This window comes from Nycticebus coucang, chromosome 24, assembly GCF_027406575.1.
Source record: "Nycticebus coucang isolate mNycCou1 chromosome 24, mNycCou1.pri, whole genome shotgun sequence".
Lineage (NCBI taxonomy): Eukaryota > Metazoa > Chordata > Mammalia > Primates > Lorisidae > Nycticebus > Nycticebus coucang.
In genome coordinates, this window is record NC_069803.1 from 14,743,309 (window position 1) to 14,758,390 (window position 15,082).

At 42.0% G+C, this 15,082-nt stretch overlaps 1 protein-coding gene across 1 annotated transcript in view; it reads left to right on the forward strand.

Moving 5' to 3' along the window:
* Positions 1 to 15,082, forward strand: part of PRAG1 (PEAK1 related, kinase-activating pseudokinase 1) — a 59,731-nt gene that overhangs the window by 5,804 nt on the left and 38,845 nt on the right. Inside the window, exon 3 of the mRNA XM_053578349.1 lies at positions 176 to 1,971. Coding sequence (XP_053434324.1) covers positions 176 to 1,971 — 1,796 coding nt within the window. The remainder of the gene's footprint in view (positions 1 to 175; positions 1,972 to 15,082) is intronic.

The following is a 15,082-nucleotide window of genomic DNA, read 5'->3' on the forward strand; positions in this document are numbered from 1 at the left end:
GATCAGAAGGTGGGCTGGGCGTGGGCGGCGCTGCTCTGTAGGACAGAAGACAGTCCACCGGGACGTCGCTCTGCCCGCTCGCTCTTCCTCCTTTGCTGTTTTTCTCTGACAAAGTCTAACGTAAGTTTTTCACCGACAAAGTCTAACGTAAGTTTTTCACCTTGGGGCTGTGTAGGTCATCTGGCCTGGCAAGCTCCCCCTCCCGAAGCAGGAGGACGTGCCCCTCGTCTACCGGGGCAGTTTCCGCAGCGTGCAGAAACCCGCCGGGCCCTCTGCCTCCGCGAACGGCAACGCTTGCTGTCCCCCTGCTTACGCCATGGTTGGACTCGAGGCCCGGGGGGAAAAGAGCCTGGCTTTCCACCCGGTGAGCTTCCCAGATGAGCAGGGTGGGCGAGAAGACAGACCTTCGGCTCCCTACCAAGACCTGCCCTCTGCTCAGGAGAGCTTCCGCCAGAAACTGGCAGCTTTTGCAGGGGCAGCATCTGGCTGTCACAAGAGCCCCTATCCCTCTCCTCAACCCCTTCGGGAGTCTCTGCCCTCAGAGGATGACAGTGATCAAAGGTGCTCACCCTCTGGGGACAGCGAAGGAGGAGAGTACTGCTCCATCCTGGACTGCTGCCCGGGGAGTCCCGTTGGCAAAGATGGACAGGCAGAGGACCACCGGGGCAGACGCGGCGCTCGGGACTGCTCCCCAAGGAGGTGTTGGGAGCAGGGACCGTGTGCCAGGGCCACTGAAGAGAAGAAGCAGATTCTGAGCTTCTCCAGGGAGTGCTGTAAACAGAGCCTGCCTGCAAACCCCACCCGCCCGGGCCCCAAGAAGTCGTCTCTCACTCCGGAGGCTGCCAGCTCCTCCGATGGCCTCTCCTGTGGCAGTGGCAGTAGCCGCGCCAGCAGCCCCTGTGCCCCGCACCTGGAGAGCGATTATTGCTCTCTCGTGAAGGAAGCAGTGCCAGGGAAGCATCAGGACCCCAGCTGCCATGAGATGACTTCCAGCAGATGCCTTGGGGCAGCCAGTGAGCCCCAACCTCTGGCCCACCCCAGGGAGGCCACTCAGCCTGAACCCATCTATGCTGAGAGCACCAAAAGGAAGAAGGCGGTTCCAGCGTCTTCCAGGCCACAGCCCAAAGCAGAACAGACATCACCTGCCCAGAGCCAGGCCCAGGCCCAGGTACCGACAGGTCACAACACCTGGTCTCAGAAAACAGCATCGGGCTGGGGCCAGAACAGCTCAGACCTGGCTCCCCAGGTGGCAGCCACCATCACCGTCATGGCGGCCCACCCGGAGGAGGACCATCGGACCATTTACCTGAGCAGCCCTGACTCTGCAGTGGGGGTGCAGTGGCCACGTGGACCTGTAAGCCAGGACTCCCAAGCAGGAGAAGGGAAGACTTCAGCCAGGCAGGGGCTGAGCTCCAGGGAAAGCCGTGCTCAGGATGCCAGTGGAAACATGCCCAAGGGCAGACCTGCCATTCCTCCCAAGCTATCCAAGAGCAGCCCTGGAGGGTCCCCAGTGTCACAGTCCCCCGACCTTGGCGAGGGGAGCTCTGGCAGTGGTGGTGGCAGTGGGGCCCAGCCTCCATCCAGAGGCACCGTGGATGCTGCTTCTTTCTGCCGGACCAACAGTGACCCTGCCCGGTACCCCCCGCCAGCTGCTGCCTCCTCCTCTGCCTTGGACCAGAGGCGGCCCAGGTTCCAGACCGGCACCTGGAGCCGTCAGTGCAGAATAGAGGAGGAGGAGGAGGTGGGGCAGGAACTGCTGAGTCAAAGCTGGGGAAGAGGGACAAAAAATAGCACCACCGACCATTCGCACTCCACCACCTGGCACCACCTCAACCCCGCAGACGGCTCCTCTGGGCAGAACAGTAAAGCGGGCACTGGGATGAGCAAGTCAGCCTCTTTCGCCTTTGAGTTCCCCAAGGACAGAAGTGGGGTAGAGGCATTCTCACCTCCACCCCCACCTCCAAAGTCAAGGTGAGTACCATGGTTTGTGTGTGACTCTGTTCCTAGGGCAAAGAGCTCTGACCTGAAACTTTCCCCTTTGCTGCCTCTCCACAAGTCTCCAGGCCCAGAAGTCTCAATCTGCCCCAGGGCCTTGGTGTGTTTATGTAAATTTCTGAGTCACATGTGCAGCAACAAAGGAGTTGTTGCTCATTTGTGCTGGGCAAACAAACCTGCTGTTTGGAATGAATCTTTCCAAGAAGCACTGCTAAGCTGTCTCTCTTTTTTGATGCCTATATTTTTATTATCTGGTTCTTTTTTTTTTTTTTTTTTTTTTAATTTTGCCCCCATCTCCAGTGTCTTCAGCAGGCTTTGAAGGAAACTCTGAACTTTTTCATTTCTTTAAACATGCAAGAGCCAGCTGAAAGAGGGTGTGCTGCAGGATTTGGGGAGACACACAGGCAGTGCCAAATGTGTGCTCAGTAAACAGTTACACATAAATGATGGTGATTAGGCCTTGGGGCCAGAAGCAGAAAAGGAAGCTTTGTGAGTGGTTAGGAACCCTCAGATGTGGGTTTTTAAAGAAAAAAACAGTTTTGTGTGAGAATGCTGAAACTCACAGCTTTCTCTACTGCTTCACTGCTATCTCCTGCCAGTTTAAAGTACCTTTTAAAGGCAAAAAGAAAAAAAAAATGCCTTTTTTTTAAGCTATTGATATGTGCATGGAATTTAAATTCTGGGAAAAAAATTTCTCTGGATTGGAGCAAAACTGATTCCTATTAGGGAAAGGGAAACCTGCTTTTTTTCAAAAAATGACAGCCCTTCCCAACAGACTTTCTCTAGTCATGTCATTTGTAGTTTTTCAGTTTCAGCTAATGTGCCCCTAGGTTGATGTCAGAAACCAGGGAATTGACCACAGAGAAAAAGCAGCCTTGACACTTGACTTTGAATTTTAAGGCTTCTCAGGCTGTGATGTGATCTAACACGGGCTTGTTCTCATGACCACTGTTTTGTTCTGGTGTTGCACTGGCCACCCACCGTGTGGAATAGACATCTTGCAGATCCTCAGGTGACTAGACTCTCTTTGGCTGTAGTCTTAACTCACTGAATGAATAAAGTCTTCAGCAACTAAGACAAGCCCCACCTTCCACAGCACTCACTATGGGACCAGGCATGGGTTTAAAGGCATTAGACATATTAACTCATTTAATCCTCAGAACACTGGAAGGAAGTAGGAGTGACCAGTCCCAATTGACAGATGACAAAACAGAGGTAGAGAGTTGCAGCAACCTGCCTGGGCTTGCAGCTCCTGGGTCTGTGCTCTTGAAGATACAGGACACCTGCAGGAATTGAGCAGGGCCTGGGAGTGAAGCATCAGCATTGCATCTGTTGGCATCTGCCCTGGGGAGCTCAGGAGAAAGTGCAGGCTCTGGTGTTAGAAAACCAAGTTCCTAGTTCATTACTTTGACTTACAGGTTGAGCAACCTTGACAAGACACTTGCTATGACTGAGTCTTAAGATTACTCCTCTCTAAAATGAGATGCTAATAATACCTTGATAACACCCTATAATTGAAAGGCTGTAATGAGACGCCAATGCAGAGGTTAGTTATGATGTAAGCATGCATGGCCTGAGCTGTTGATTGTGACAGTGACACCCAGACCCTCTCTGTGAAATGGAGTGGCTTAATCCCTATAGGAATACCACTTGAACCCTGGAAAAGTAACTAAAACTTAACTTCTTTAAGAATCTAGAGCACCAGCCACATATATCGGAGGTGGCGGGTTCAAATCCAGCCGAGGCCTGCCAAACAACAATGACAACTACAAACAAAAAATAGCCAGGCATTTTGGCAGACGCCTGTAGTCCCAGCTACTTGGGAGGCTGAGGCAAGAGAATCACTTATGCCCAAGAGTTCGAGGTTGCTGTGAGCTGTGATGCCAATGCACTCTACCCAGGGTGATATAGTGAGACTGTCTTAGAAAAACAAACAAACAAAAGAAAAGAATCACAGCGGGGTTTGGAGGAATCCCGCTAACCATAGCAACATGACTCAGGTAGGGTTTTAATTAGCATCTGGGTTGCGACAGAGTTTTTGGGAGCCCAGTTTGTTATGATAAAACCCTGACATTATATACAGCTCAAACTAGTTGGGAATCTTGAAAGTTGTGGTTTTCGGCTCTTCAAAAACAAACAAAACAACAAAACCCCCCAAAGTTCTTATTTTTAGGACTTTGAGGATAAAAATTTAGGAAATATAATTAGCTTAAAGGAACACAGAAAAAAGGAAAGAATGTCTCATAGTATTTAAAATAAATCAAACTAGTATATACTTTCATCTGGGGTTGTATTTTTAGCTTTCAGGTGTTACTGACATTATCTTTTGCATCCTCACCTCTCTCCCCTGTGAGGACATTAAGTGCACAGGCTTGAGACTCTTAGCTGACTTTAATTCTGGAACTCGGTACTTACAGAATTCCTAGCAAGTCAGGGTGTCCATGGAAATGTGGCCCATAGGTGATGCAGAACCAACACCCCAGCACACACTGGTAATTCTGGCGGGCGGATGTCAGTTTCCAAAATGGAAAAATGTGAATCTTTTCTAGCAACCTGCAAGATCAACTTGATTTCCCCGTGTAGACCCATCCACCGCGTGTATCCTGTTTCTAAGGATCAGCTTCATTGTCTGTGTTATACACACTCAAAACTCTGGAGCAGTGTCATTTAACCAATCTATGGCACTCTTGAACCTGTAGTTAACCTTCTCTGGCACACTTAAATCCTATTGATCAAAACAAAAGAGTAAGAAAAAGAATATACTTACAGTGCTTTGAACTTAATTTCAAAAATAATTTCATTCATGATCTTCAAAAATTTTCATGGCACACTTAAGATCCTCTCACTGCACACCAGTTAAAAAATCACTGTTCTAACAACAACACAAAAAATCGCTACTCTAGAGAAAGGGGCTTCTTCATGCAGGGTTGCTGCGCTTTTCACTTACAGTAGTGGTTCTCAACTTCCTCATGCTGCGGCCCTTTAATATAGTTCCTGTGGGTTGGACCCACAGGTTGAGAACCGCTGACTTACAGTGTGGCGAGAGACAGAGCCATCTGCTTTCTTGGACCGTTATGGAAGAATGGAGAATGATTTTCTGGTTTGCCTATTGTTCTGTTTATCATCCTGTTTTACAAATCCAACTGACCTGGAGAAAAAAAAAATAGATGTTAAGAATCACTTGGCTTTCCTGCAGTCCTGTTTTAAATGTTTGGCAGTAACTTATTGGTCTGAGATACTGTCCTCTGGCGTTCTTGAGGTGCCTCTTGCTGTAATGCTGTGCAGGACAGGCTCTCAATGCAAGGCTTGGGTTATATGCTGATCAGTCCCTCCTTGAAGTTTAAGTGTGTGTCCACCCCTCCTCCTGGGCAGGTAAGGCAGAGTCTGGGTCTTTCCTCACCTGTTGCTGCCAAGGCAACATTTTCAACATGTTCTTAGAATGATGGACTCCACAAAGTCTCCAGATCAACCCTGCCCCAATGTAGGGCAGAATTTGTTGTTGTTGTTGTTGAGACAGAGACCCACTGTATACCCTGAGCAGAGTGCAATGATGTCATAGCTCACTGCAACCTCAGACTCGGGCTGTGGGCATCCCGCTGCCTCAGCCTCTGGAAGCCACTGGGATGACAGGTGCTTGCTGTGGCGCCCGGCTGGGTTTTTCCATTTTTTTAGGAGTCGGGGTCTCACTCTCACTCAAGAAGAGGACAAATAAGTACTTCTAGTCAGGAAAAAAATCGCAGTAAAGAAGTGTGGATTCTTAGTTTGAATGTCATGTTCAAGAGTTAAGGCAGTTTGATGAGAAAGGCAGGGCTGGGGGAAGTAATTGAGATGTGAAAGAACCAAATTTCATTCTGCCTTTTATTTCTTTGCAGATGCAAACCCTGTTTTAAATGATGTATGAGTTTTGAATGGCAAAGTCGATTGAAGGAGAATCACTTGGTTAGTGTAGACAAGGGATTCACAAAGAGACTCCAAACTAGGAAGGTGGACCTAATTTGAAGTTAACAGGGCAACTTAATGTGGTTTCAGGGTCCAAATGGTCTGGCCCTTGGTGAGACTCATCAAAAGAAAAGTTTTCCCAAGAAAGTGAGAGATGTTTTTGTTCTAAGGTTATCACTCTTGCTAATTTTAATTTAACCCTTGACTTAGTAAATTCCCTCTTCCTGCGTGGGGTTGGTGGGAAGCAGATGTTAAGTCTAGGGCTTTTTCTCATTAAAATCACCCCTTGTGTTGCATCTCAGAAGACAGGAAATGACAGTGTCATAAATAGGGTTCCTTTCTGTCCACTTGGCCACGTGAACCGACTTCATTGTGTGGTTGGTCCCGTGACATGTTTCTCAGCAGGAGCGCCGAGGATGGTCATAGAGTGAGTGAGCGAGCTGGGCCTTACTCTGCAGACTGCACACCCAATCCAATTAGAGCTCCATAGGCTTTTATTCTGGAAGTGTTTTCTGCTGAAGTGAATTGCAGTTGGGTGGCAGAAATGTACTGGGAAGTCCCATAGTCTTGACGCATCACGGTCTTTTCTGTGTGGCATTTTGAAAAATCTGTTTGTGTTTAGAGAATCTCTACGTTTAGTCTTTTGGACAAAACTCAAGTAGGTTGAAGGTTGAGTGGGTCAACTCTTGAGTGGGGAGAATGCATCCTGGCCATATATCAGTGGGAGAAAGTGCTCTCTACACATAAACAGAGTTTGGCAAACAGAGCAGAGCACATGTATCCATAGTGTAAATTTATATTCGGTCCCCATGCCAGGGAAAAATTCATGGGTGGTCTCTTCCCATGTGTTTGTGGCTGGAACCTGGACACGTGGGATGTCTAGTGATGATGTCAGCAAGAGTTATTGAACTTGATTCTTAGCTTCTTGTTCTGTAATTAAAAAAAAAAAAATCTCTAACTTGCAGCAGTATATGGAAAACATTTAAGACCTTTCTCTAATTCTAAGCGTGCATCCTTGACTAAGCATTAGCAACTCAGTAATTTATCAGTTATTTAAAAATAATCACCTACTTATTTCTGTCTCAGTAGAATGCTGTGGTGTCATAGCTCACAGCAACCTCAGACTCCTGGGCTCAAGCTCTTGCCTCACCCTCCCCAGTAGCTGGGACTACAGGCATCCACCATAATGCCCAGCTATTTTTAGAGACAGAGTCTTGCTCTTGCTCAGGATCATCTCAAATTCCTGAGCTCAAGCAGTCCACAGCCTCGGCCTCTCAGAGTGCTACTATTATAGGCGTGAGCCACTGCACCCGGGCCAATTGCCTACCTTTTATTGGGCTTTGTGCAGTGCTAAAAATCTAGTACTGGACTTCTGTCCCTTCAGGGTCCTCAGGATTGAGTTGGTATGAATTCAGTGTAGATGTGCAGTTTGACCACCGAAGGCTCACCCCTCACTCTTTGTTTCCCTTTGATGAGACTGGTTCTCGTAGGACCTGGATTCTCACCACCTTCTGTGTTACGTTCAGCAACACCAAGGTAAGCTCAGCGCTGGGTCTGATAGTAGTTCTACTAGTAGTCTTCACCTTTCACTGTATTTTGACTTGATCCAAGATCAGGATTTGTGCAGGCTTGTAAATAGCCATTTATTTTATTTTTTAAATAGACCAGATGCTTTGTGAAGGTAAAGAGCATACTTAGCTATCTGTATTTCCATAAGGTCCAGCTTGGTTCCTGGCATATAGTAGATGTCCAAGAAATACTTGTCAGATGGTCATTTGTAGGCAGAGACCAGGGCTTATTTATTCATTTTCCAGAAAATCATCCAACTCTGTGCTTTGCACATAAAAGGAGCTCAAGAAATGTTGAAGAAAGAAACAAGTAGCTTTGACTACAACATTTCCTTCTGAGAGCCAATCTCCAGGCTGTAGCAGGACCCTGCTCATGCCTCTGTTTTGACATTTAACAGCATAGCTTGCATTGCATTAAGCTGGGTTCATGTTTGCATCTCCTCAAGAAATTGTGAACTTCTGGGAGTGTGGGGACCGGGTCTCCTACGTGCCCCAGAGCTTCCCTTAGCACAGAGCCTAGTATGTAGGAGGTATTCAATGAAGAATTATTAAATTAAAAAAAAAAAAGAAAACACGGGCAAGAGTGAATTATAGATCAAACAGTTCTTGGTCTGATTTTTTTACTGGACATCCATTGTAATTCTGTAGCGATTGTCACCTTGAGTTAAAGAAGCGGAGCTTAATAATTATTAGCGCTTCAAGGTGGGCAAACACCATGTGAGCACAATGTATCCTTTCATGATTAATTACTCTCCAATGATTGTACATTTCCCTTTTACAGCCTCTTTCTTCCTTCCTTTCTTTTCTTTCTTTTTTTTAAAGCTGAACAGGTGTGTAGAGCCAGCCCTCTCTTGCCACAAGAATGTTCCTTTCAGGTAATAATCATCTACACACTTTTTTTTTTTTTTTTTGCCCTACCAGTGAGTTGCAAAGAATTCTTGGGTGTGGTTCTCTGAGAATAGATTTTCCATGCTTTCAGAGGTAGGTTGGAAAACACAAGCTTAGGCTGTACAATCAAGCCCTCTCTGTTCCTTAGGCAGGCAGAGGGACTTTGTTTTAGATTGACCAACCTCCTTTGGATTTGTACAATTGATGGTGGAACTCATCAATTGGTGAGAAATGTTCTCTGTTAGTGGCCCAAGGAATATTTTGTTATTGTTGTGGGATTGTTAATGTCTTCGTTAATGGACTTGCCTTTCCTTCTTTCTCTCAGGGCTGACCGACTATATGCTATAAAGAATACTTGATGTCCCTTTCTGCAGCTGATAAGTTTCAGAGTCTTTATCCTCTGTGGTTAAACAGCTCATATATTTCTTTTTTATTGACTTTTGGGCAGTTCCCTAAAAGTGTTGGGTGTCAAGTGTACTCATGCTGTTCCCACACAACCCTGCAAAATTCCCTTCTGCATTTAGCTTTTGTCCAATGCCTTGGATGACTTATTTTCTATGCTTCTATGACAGGCCGATTCATATGAACAGTTGTATGATGACAAGGAGGAACTTCCAGATTGAAGACTGCTTAAAAAAAAAACCCTTCCTTTTTACTCAGATATTTTGTTCTCCAGTTAATTTTAGTATCTATCAAGATCAAATGATTTCTCTGACTTCCTGGTGAATTGGTTTTTAGCTATTTTATACCTATATATATACATGTATTATAAAACTTTTACTAAAGTCTAAAACCCAAGCAAGTCTTTGGTAGTGATATTGCTGTATGTTTTTGAGTTGTAGAAAGCTCTTAAGAATGGTTCATGCTTTGGGAGAGCTCTATATGGTAGTCCAGATTAATGGGATAAAAATATATTGGGTAAATTCAAGAGTAATTGAGTCACATTGACATATTAGTATGTAATATGATCTTGAAGATCAGGAGGAAAAACAAGGAGAGTCTTTAGAATTTTAAAATCAGTCAGCATGGGGGCATCAATTAAAATAATTCATATTAGTATGTGCAGATCAAAAGGAAGGTGAGATCTTATGATGGCATATTCTTGAATCATGAGGGCATTTAGGTTGCACTCTCCATGCCAACTCTGATTAATCTGAGTGGTGGTCTGGAGCTCTGTGTTGGTGCTCTCTCTGCAGGAAAGCTTGCTGTGATTGATTAGTCCTGCCTGCAGGAAATGTCAATTGATTAGTCCTGTCTGCAGGAAATGTCAAATGGGGAGTAGAGACACTTGTGCTAGATATCTGCCAGCCCAGATTTAAGATCTAAAATGTACCGCCTAAACGTGAATTTTCTGGTGGGCAATAACCATTTCCCATATGAATTTAAGAGTTTAAGAATTTCTATACTGGCTCAGTGCCTATAGCACAGTGGTTACAGCGCCAGCTACATATACCAAGTCTGGCAGATTCCAGCCTGGCCTGGGCCAGCTAAACAACAATGACAACTGCAACAAAAAAATAGCTGGTGTCTGTGGCTCAAGGAGTAGGGCGCTGGTCTCATATACCAGGGGTGGCGGGTTCAAACCTGACTCCGGCCAAAACTGCAAAAAAAAAAAAAAAAAATAGCTGGGCATTGTGGCAGGCACCTGTAGTCCCAGCTGCTTGGGAGGCTCAGGCAAGAGCACCACTTAAGCCCAAGAGTTTGAGGTTGCTGTGAGCTGTGATACTACAGCACTCTACCAAGGGTGACATGATGAGATTCTGTCTCAAAAAAAAGAATTCCTATACCTTTTAGTGGCAGAAGGACTCAGTGGTCTTAAGCTGAGTGTTTGACAGAAGTTCACCATCTGCATTTGAATGTAGCCTCCACTTTCAAACTGGAATGCCAAATGTCTTGTTTCCTTTTATTGAGTGATTATGAATATCTCACACATTTTATCCTTTTTGGATCTCTGTATTTTAGTAAACAACACCAGTAAGTTTGTTAGTCATTATTTAAAGTATTATTATCCTTTACATTCTTAAATCTTGTTAAGCAATGTATGTTCACTTAGTATTATCCTTTCGGGGTTGTTGCATTGATTGTCTATGTCCAAGTTTGGAGGGCAGGAAGAGTGAGGTTAGAAGCAGATGTGTCAAATCTTTTGGAGGGATAGTTTGAGATGTTCAGTCAGGGACAGGACATATGCTGCTAGGAGAAAATAGAAGAAAGCCAAGACAGAGGTATTTGCCAATCTGTCATATTTACTTGGTAACCTCCCTTGAAATCTCTCAAAATGCTTTCTCTGTATTCACGTCATCTACAAAACTTGAAACCGTGAAGTGGTCTGTACCGTGAATCCTATACTCAGACCTTTGATGTCAGTGTTCTCAGTGCTTGTCTGTGTTTTTTATAAAAAAACAAAAACAAAAACCAGAAAGCTGACAAAGATAATGAGTGCCTTGCATGTAGAATAGACCAGACCCTTACAGTTCAAGGTCTGGGACTTCCTTTATCTTGAGATTCATTTGATCACTAAACATGGAGAGAGGGCTTGGAGTAGGTGGAGCCATTACCATAGGCTGGTGGGAAAAGTACAGATTGCTTATTAGATAGATGATTCTGGCAAGCTGTAACCATACGGAAAAAATTAAAAACATTGATATCTTATCTTATACCCATAAATGAAAATGGACTCAGATGGAATAATGATCTGAAACAGTCACTGGATTTTTAAGATCCTAAAAGTGTAAACCATACAATGATGGATTTTATTTCATCAAATTAAGGATTTCTGTTGAACTGGGGGTGCCACAGGCAGTTAATAAATGGGTGAGAGGTTGAAGAAAGTGTATAAGATTAACAAGGGATTAATACAGTCTATAAGGTACTCCTGTGAACAGTATAAGGAAATCAATAGCAAAATGGGCAGAAGTCATAGACAGGCAGTTAACAAAAGGGAAAGCCTAAATGGGTGATAAGAATTTGAAGAGCTACCCTGTTTCCCCGAAAATAAGACACCCTCTGAAAATAAGACCTACTTACAGGAAAGATAAGACGTCCCTTGAAAATAAGACCTAGCATATCTTTGGGAGCACACCTTAAAATAAGACACTGTCTTATTTTCAGGGAAACAGGGTACTTAAGTTCATTCATAATCAGAGAAATGTAAATTTAAGGAACAATAAGATAGCTTGTGATATCCATTAGATTGATGAAAATTACAAATACCAAATTTGGACAAAGATACAGGGAAACCCATATTAAATGGCTGTTATATTAAATATAAGAAAGCATCATACTTCCAAAACCTTGATTTCTGAGTACATACCTCAGATAAATACATGTACACACTCAGGATATTAACCCCTTATCCGACGTGTGGTTTACGAACATTTTTACCAAGTTCATAGGTTACGTTTTCACTTGATTGTTCCTTTGCTGTGCAGAAACTTTTTAGTTTGTTGTTGTCATATTTATTTATTTATTTATTTTGGTGGCCTGAGGTTTTGGTTTGATATCTAAAAAATCATTGCCAAGTCTAATATCAAAGAGCTTTTCCCCTATGTTCTGTTCTAGAAGTTTCCCAGTTTCAGGACTTAAATTTAGATCTTTCACCCATTTTGGGTGATTTTTGTGTATGATATCAGATAAGAGTTTAATTTCTTTCTTTTACCTGGGGAAATCCAGTTTTCTGAGCACTTTTTATTGAAGAGAGTGTTCTTGTGTCCTCTTGGTGCTCTTTTCTAAAATAAGTTAACCATGTATGTTTGTATTGGTTTCTGAGCTCTCTATTCTGTTCTGTTGGTCTATGTTTCTCATTTTATGCCACTACCATACTGTTTTTATTAGTATAGCTTTGTAATATAATTTTAAATCAGGAAGTGTGATGACTACAACTTTGTCTTTCTTAGTATTGCTGTGGCTATATATATATATATTTTATGTGTGTGTGTGGTTCTTATATGAATTTTAGGATTGTTTTTTCTATTTTTATAAAGAATGCCATTGGAATTTTGATAGTGATTATTTCAAATTTGTGTACTGCTTTGGGTGGTACAGGCATTATTAATTATTCTGATCCATGGAATATCTTTTTTCCATTTAATTGTATCATCTTCGTGTACAAATCTTTCATCTCCTTGGTTGAATTCATCCCTAATTATTATATTTTTTGAAGCTATTATAAATTGGATTATTTTCTTGATTTCTGTATCAGTTAGGTCATTGTGTTTGCAGCCACTACTGATCTTTGGATGTTGATTTTACATTTTGCACCTTTATTGAATTCATGTATTAGTTCTAACAGGGTTTTGTTTGTTTGTTTTTTTGTTTGTTTATTTTGGTGGAAATTTTGGGGATTTCTACATACAAGATCATGACATCTGTAATAGAGATCATTTTACTTCTTCCTTTTTTATTTAGATGCCTTTTGTTTCTTTTCTTTGTCTCATTGCCTTTACCAGCACTATGTTGAATACAAATAGCAAGAGTGAACATCCTTGCCTCATACTGAATCTCAGTGGAAAAGCTTTCAGTTGTTCCCTGTTCATTATGATATTAGCTGTGGGTTTTTCATAATTGACCTTTATTACGTTGAGGAGCTTTCCTTCTATACCAGACTGTTAAGAGTTTTTATCAAGAAAGGATGCTGAATTCTATCAAATGCTTTTTCTCTGTCAAGACATGGTTTTTATTTTTTATTGTGTTAATGTAATGTATCACAATGATTGATTTGCATATGTTAAACCAGATTTATGTGCCAGGGGTAAATCCCACTTGGTCAGGATGTATAAAAAAATATAATCTTTTTGATGTGTTGTTGAATAGGGTTTGCTAATATGTTATTGAGGATTGCATCCATATTCATCAGAAACAAAGGCCTATACTTTTCATGTGGGGTTATTGTCTGTTATTGTCTAGTATGTAGGTAGCAGGGCAATGCTGGCCTCATAAAACATGTTTGGGAGTATTACCGCTAGCTCTATTTTGGGGAGATTTTAAGATGTATTGGTAATAATTCTTCATTTAATGTTTGGTAGAATTCAGCCATGAAGCCATCTGGTCCTGGGGTTTTCTCTGTTGGAAGGTTTTTAATTACTTCTTCAATCTATTTATTTGTTATTGGTCTTCTCAAGATTTTTATTTCTTTCTGATTCAATATTGAATCTAAGATTTTATCCGTTTTCTATGTATTGTCCAATTTGTTGGCATATAATTATTCATAATAGTCTCTTATGATCATTTTTTTTTTCCTGAAGCGTCTGTTACAATGTCTGTACTTTCATTTCTGATTTTATTTATTTGAGTCTCTTCTCTTTTGTTCTTGGTTAGGCTAGGCAGGGGTGTTGATTTTGCTTATATTTTTAAAGAATCAATTTTTGTTGTTTGTTTTTGTATTTTTCACTTTAGGGCTTTTGTGTTCTTTACTTGATGTATTTCTTCTCTGGTTTTTAGTTATTTCTTTCCTTCTGTCAACCCTGAGTTTGTTATTTTTCTAGTTCCTTTAGACATAACATTAGGCTGTGTATTTGGGATCATTTTAATACAGACACTTATTGCTATAGACTTTCCTCTTAGAATTGCTTTTACTGCATCCCATGCATTTCAATGTGTTGTGTCTATTGTTGTTTTTTTCAAGATATTTTTTGATTTACCTTTTGATTCCTTCTTTGAATTAATGACTGTTCAGAAATATGTTGCTTAATTTCCATATTTGTGAATTTTTTGTTTCCTCTTATTGAGTTCTAGTTTCATACTATTGAGGCTGCAAACATTACTAGTCATTATTTCAACTCATTTTATGGGCTAGTATGGTCTTTCCATGGTCTTTCAAGTGCACATGCACATGAAAAATGTTGCATGCGCACTGGAGAAGAATGTATATTCTGCTGCTATTGCATGGAAAGTTCTGCTTGTGTCTGTTAAATCCATTTGGTCTAGAGTGCAATACAAGTCCAGTATTCCCTTGTTAATTTTCTGTCTGGTTGATCTGTTCATTGTTAAAAAATGTGGTGTTGAAGTCCCCTACTATTATTACATTGCTCTCTATTTCTTCCCTCATGTCCATTATAATTTGCTTTATATATTTAGGTGCTATGATATTGGTTGCATATATACAGGGTTATTTGTAGTTATTATGTCTTTAAATAAATTGATCCCTTTATTGTTAAATAATGAACTTCTTTGTCTCTTGTGATAGTTTTTGATATGGAGTCTATTTTATCTGATACAATTATCAGATAAAACTTCTCTCTCTTTGGGTTACTATTTGCATGGAATATCTTTTTTTATCCTTCAGCCTATGTGTGTCCTTAAAGCTAAAATTGGTCTCTTGTAAGCAGCCATGATATTTTTCTTTAAAGGTAAATTCGACATATGTAACAAATATATAGGAATACCAACTATAGTATGCATACCTTGAAGTGAGATACTGGGAAAGTAGAGAATTAGAATGGAAATAGTGATGAAGGGAAGTAGTGATGAAGGGAAAATAATGCAGACCAAAGTGAAAACGTGTCATTAATTAGGCACATGTAGCTTACCTTTTTGTACTTAAAGTAAGCTCAAACAGGAAGTGAAACTGAATTATGGATGAGATAGAGGACTTATGTGAGAGAGAATGGTGTTTAAGAAGGTAAATAAAGAGGCTGGGTGCAGGCTGGGTGCCTGTAGCCAAGTGGTTAGGGCACTGGCCACATGCACTGGGGATG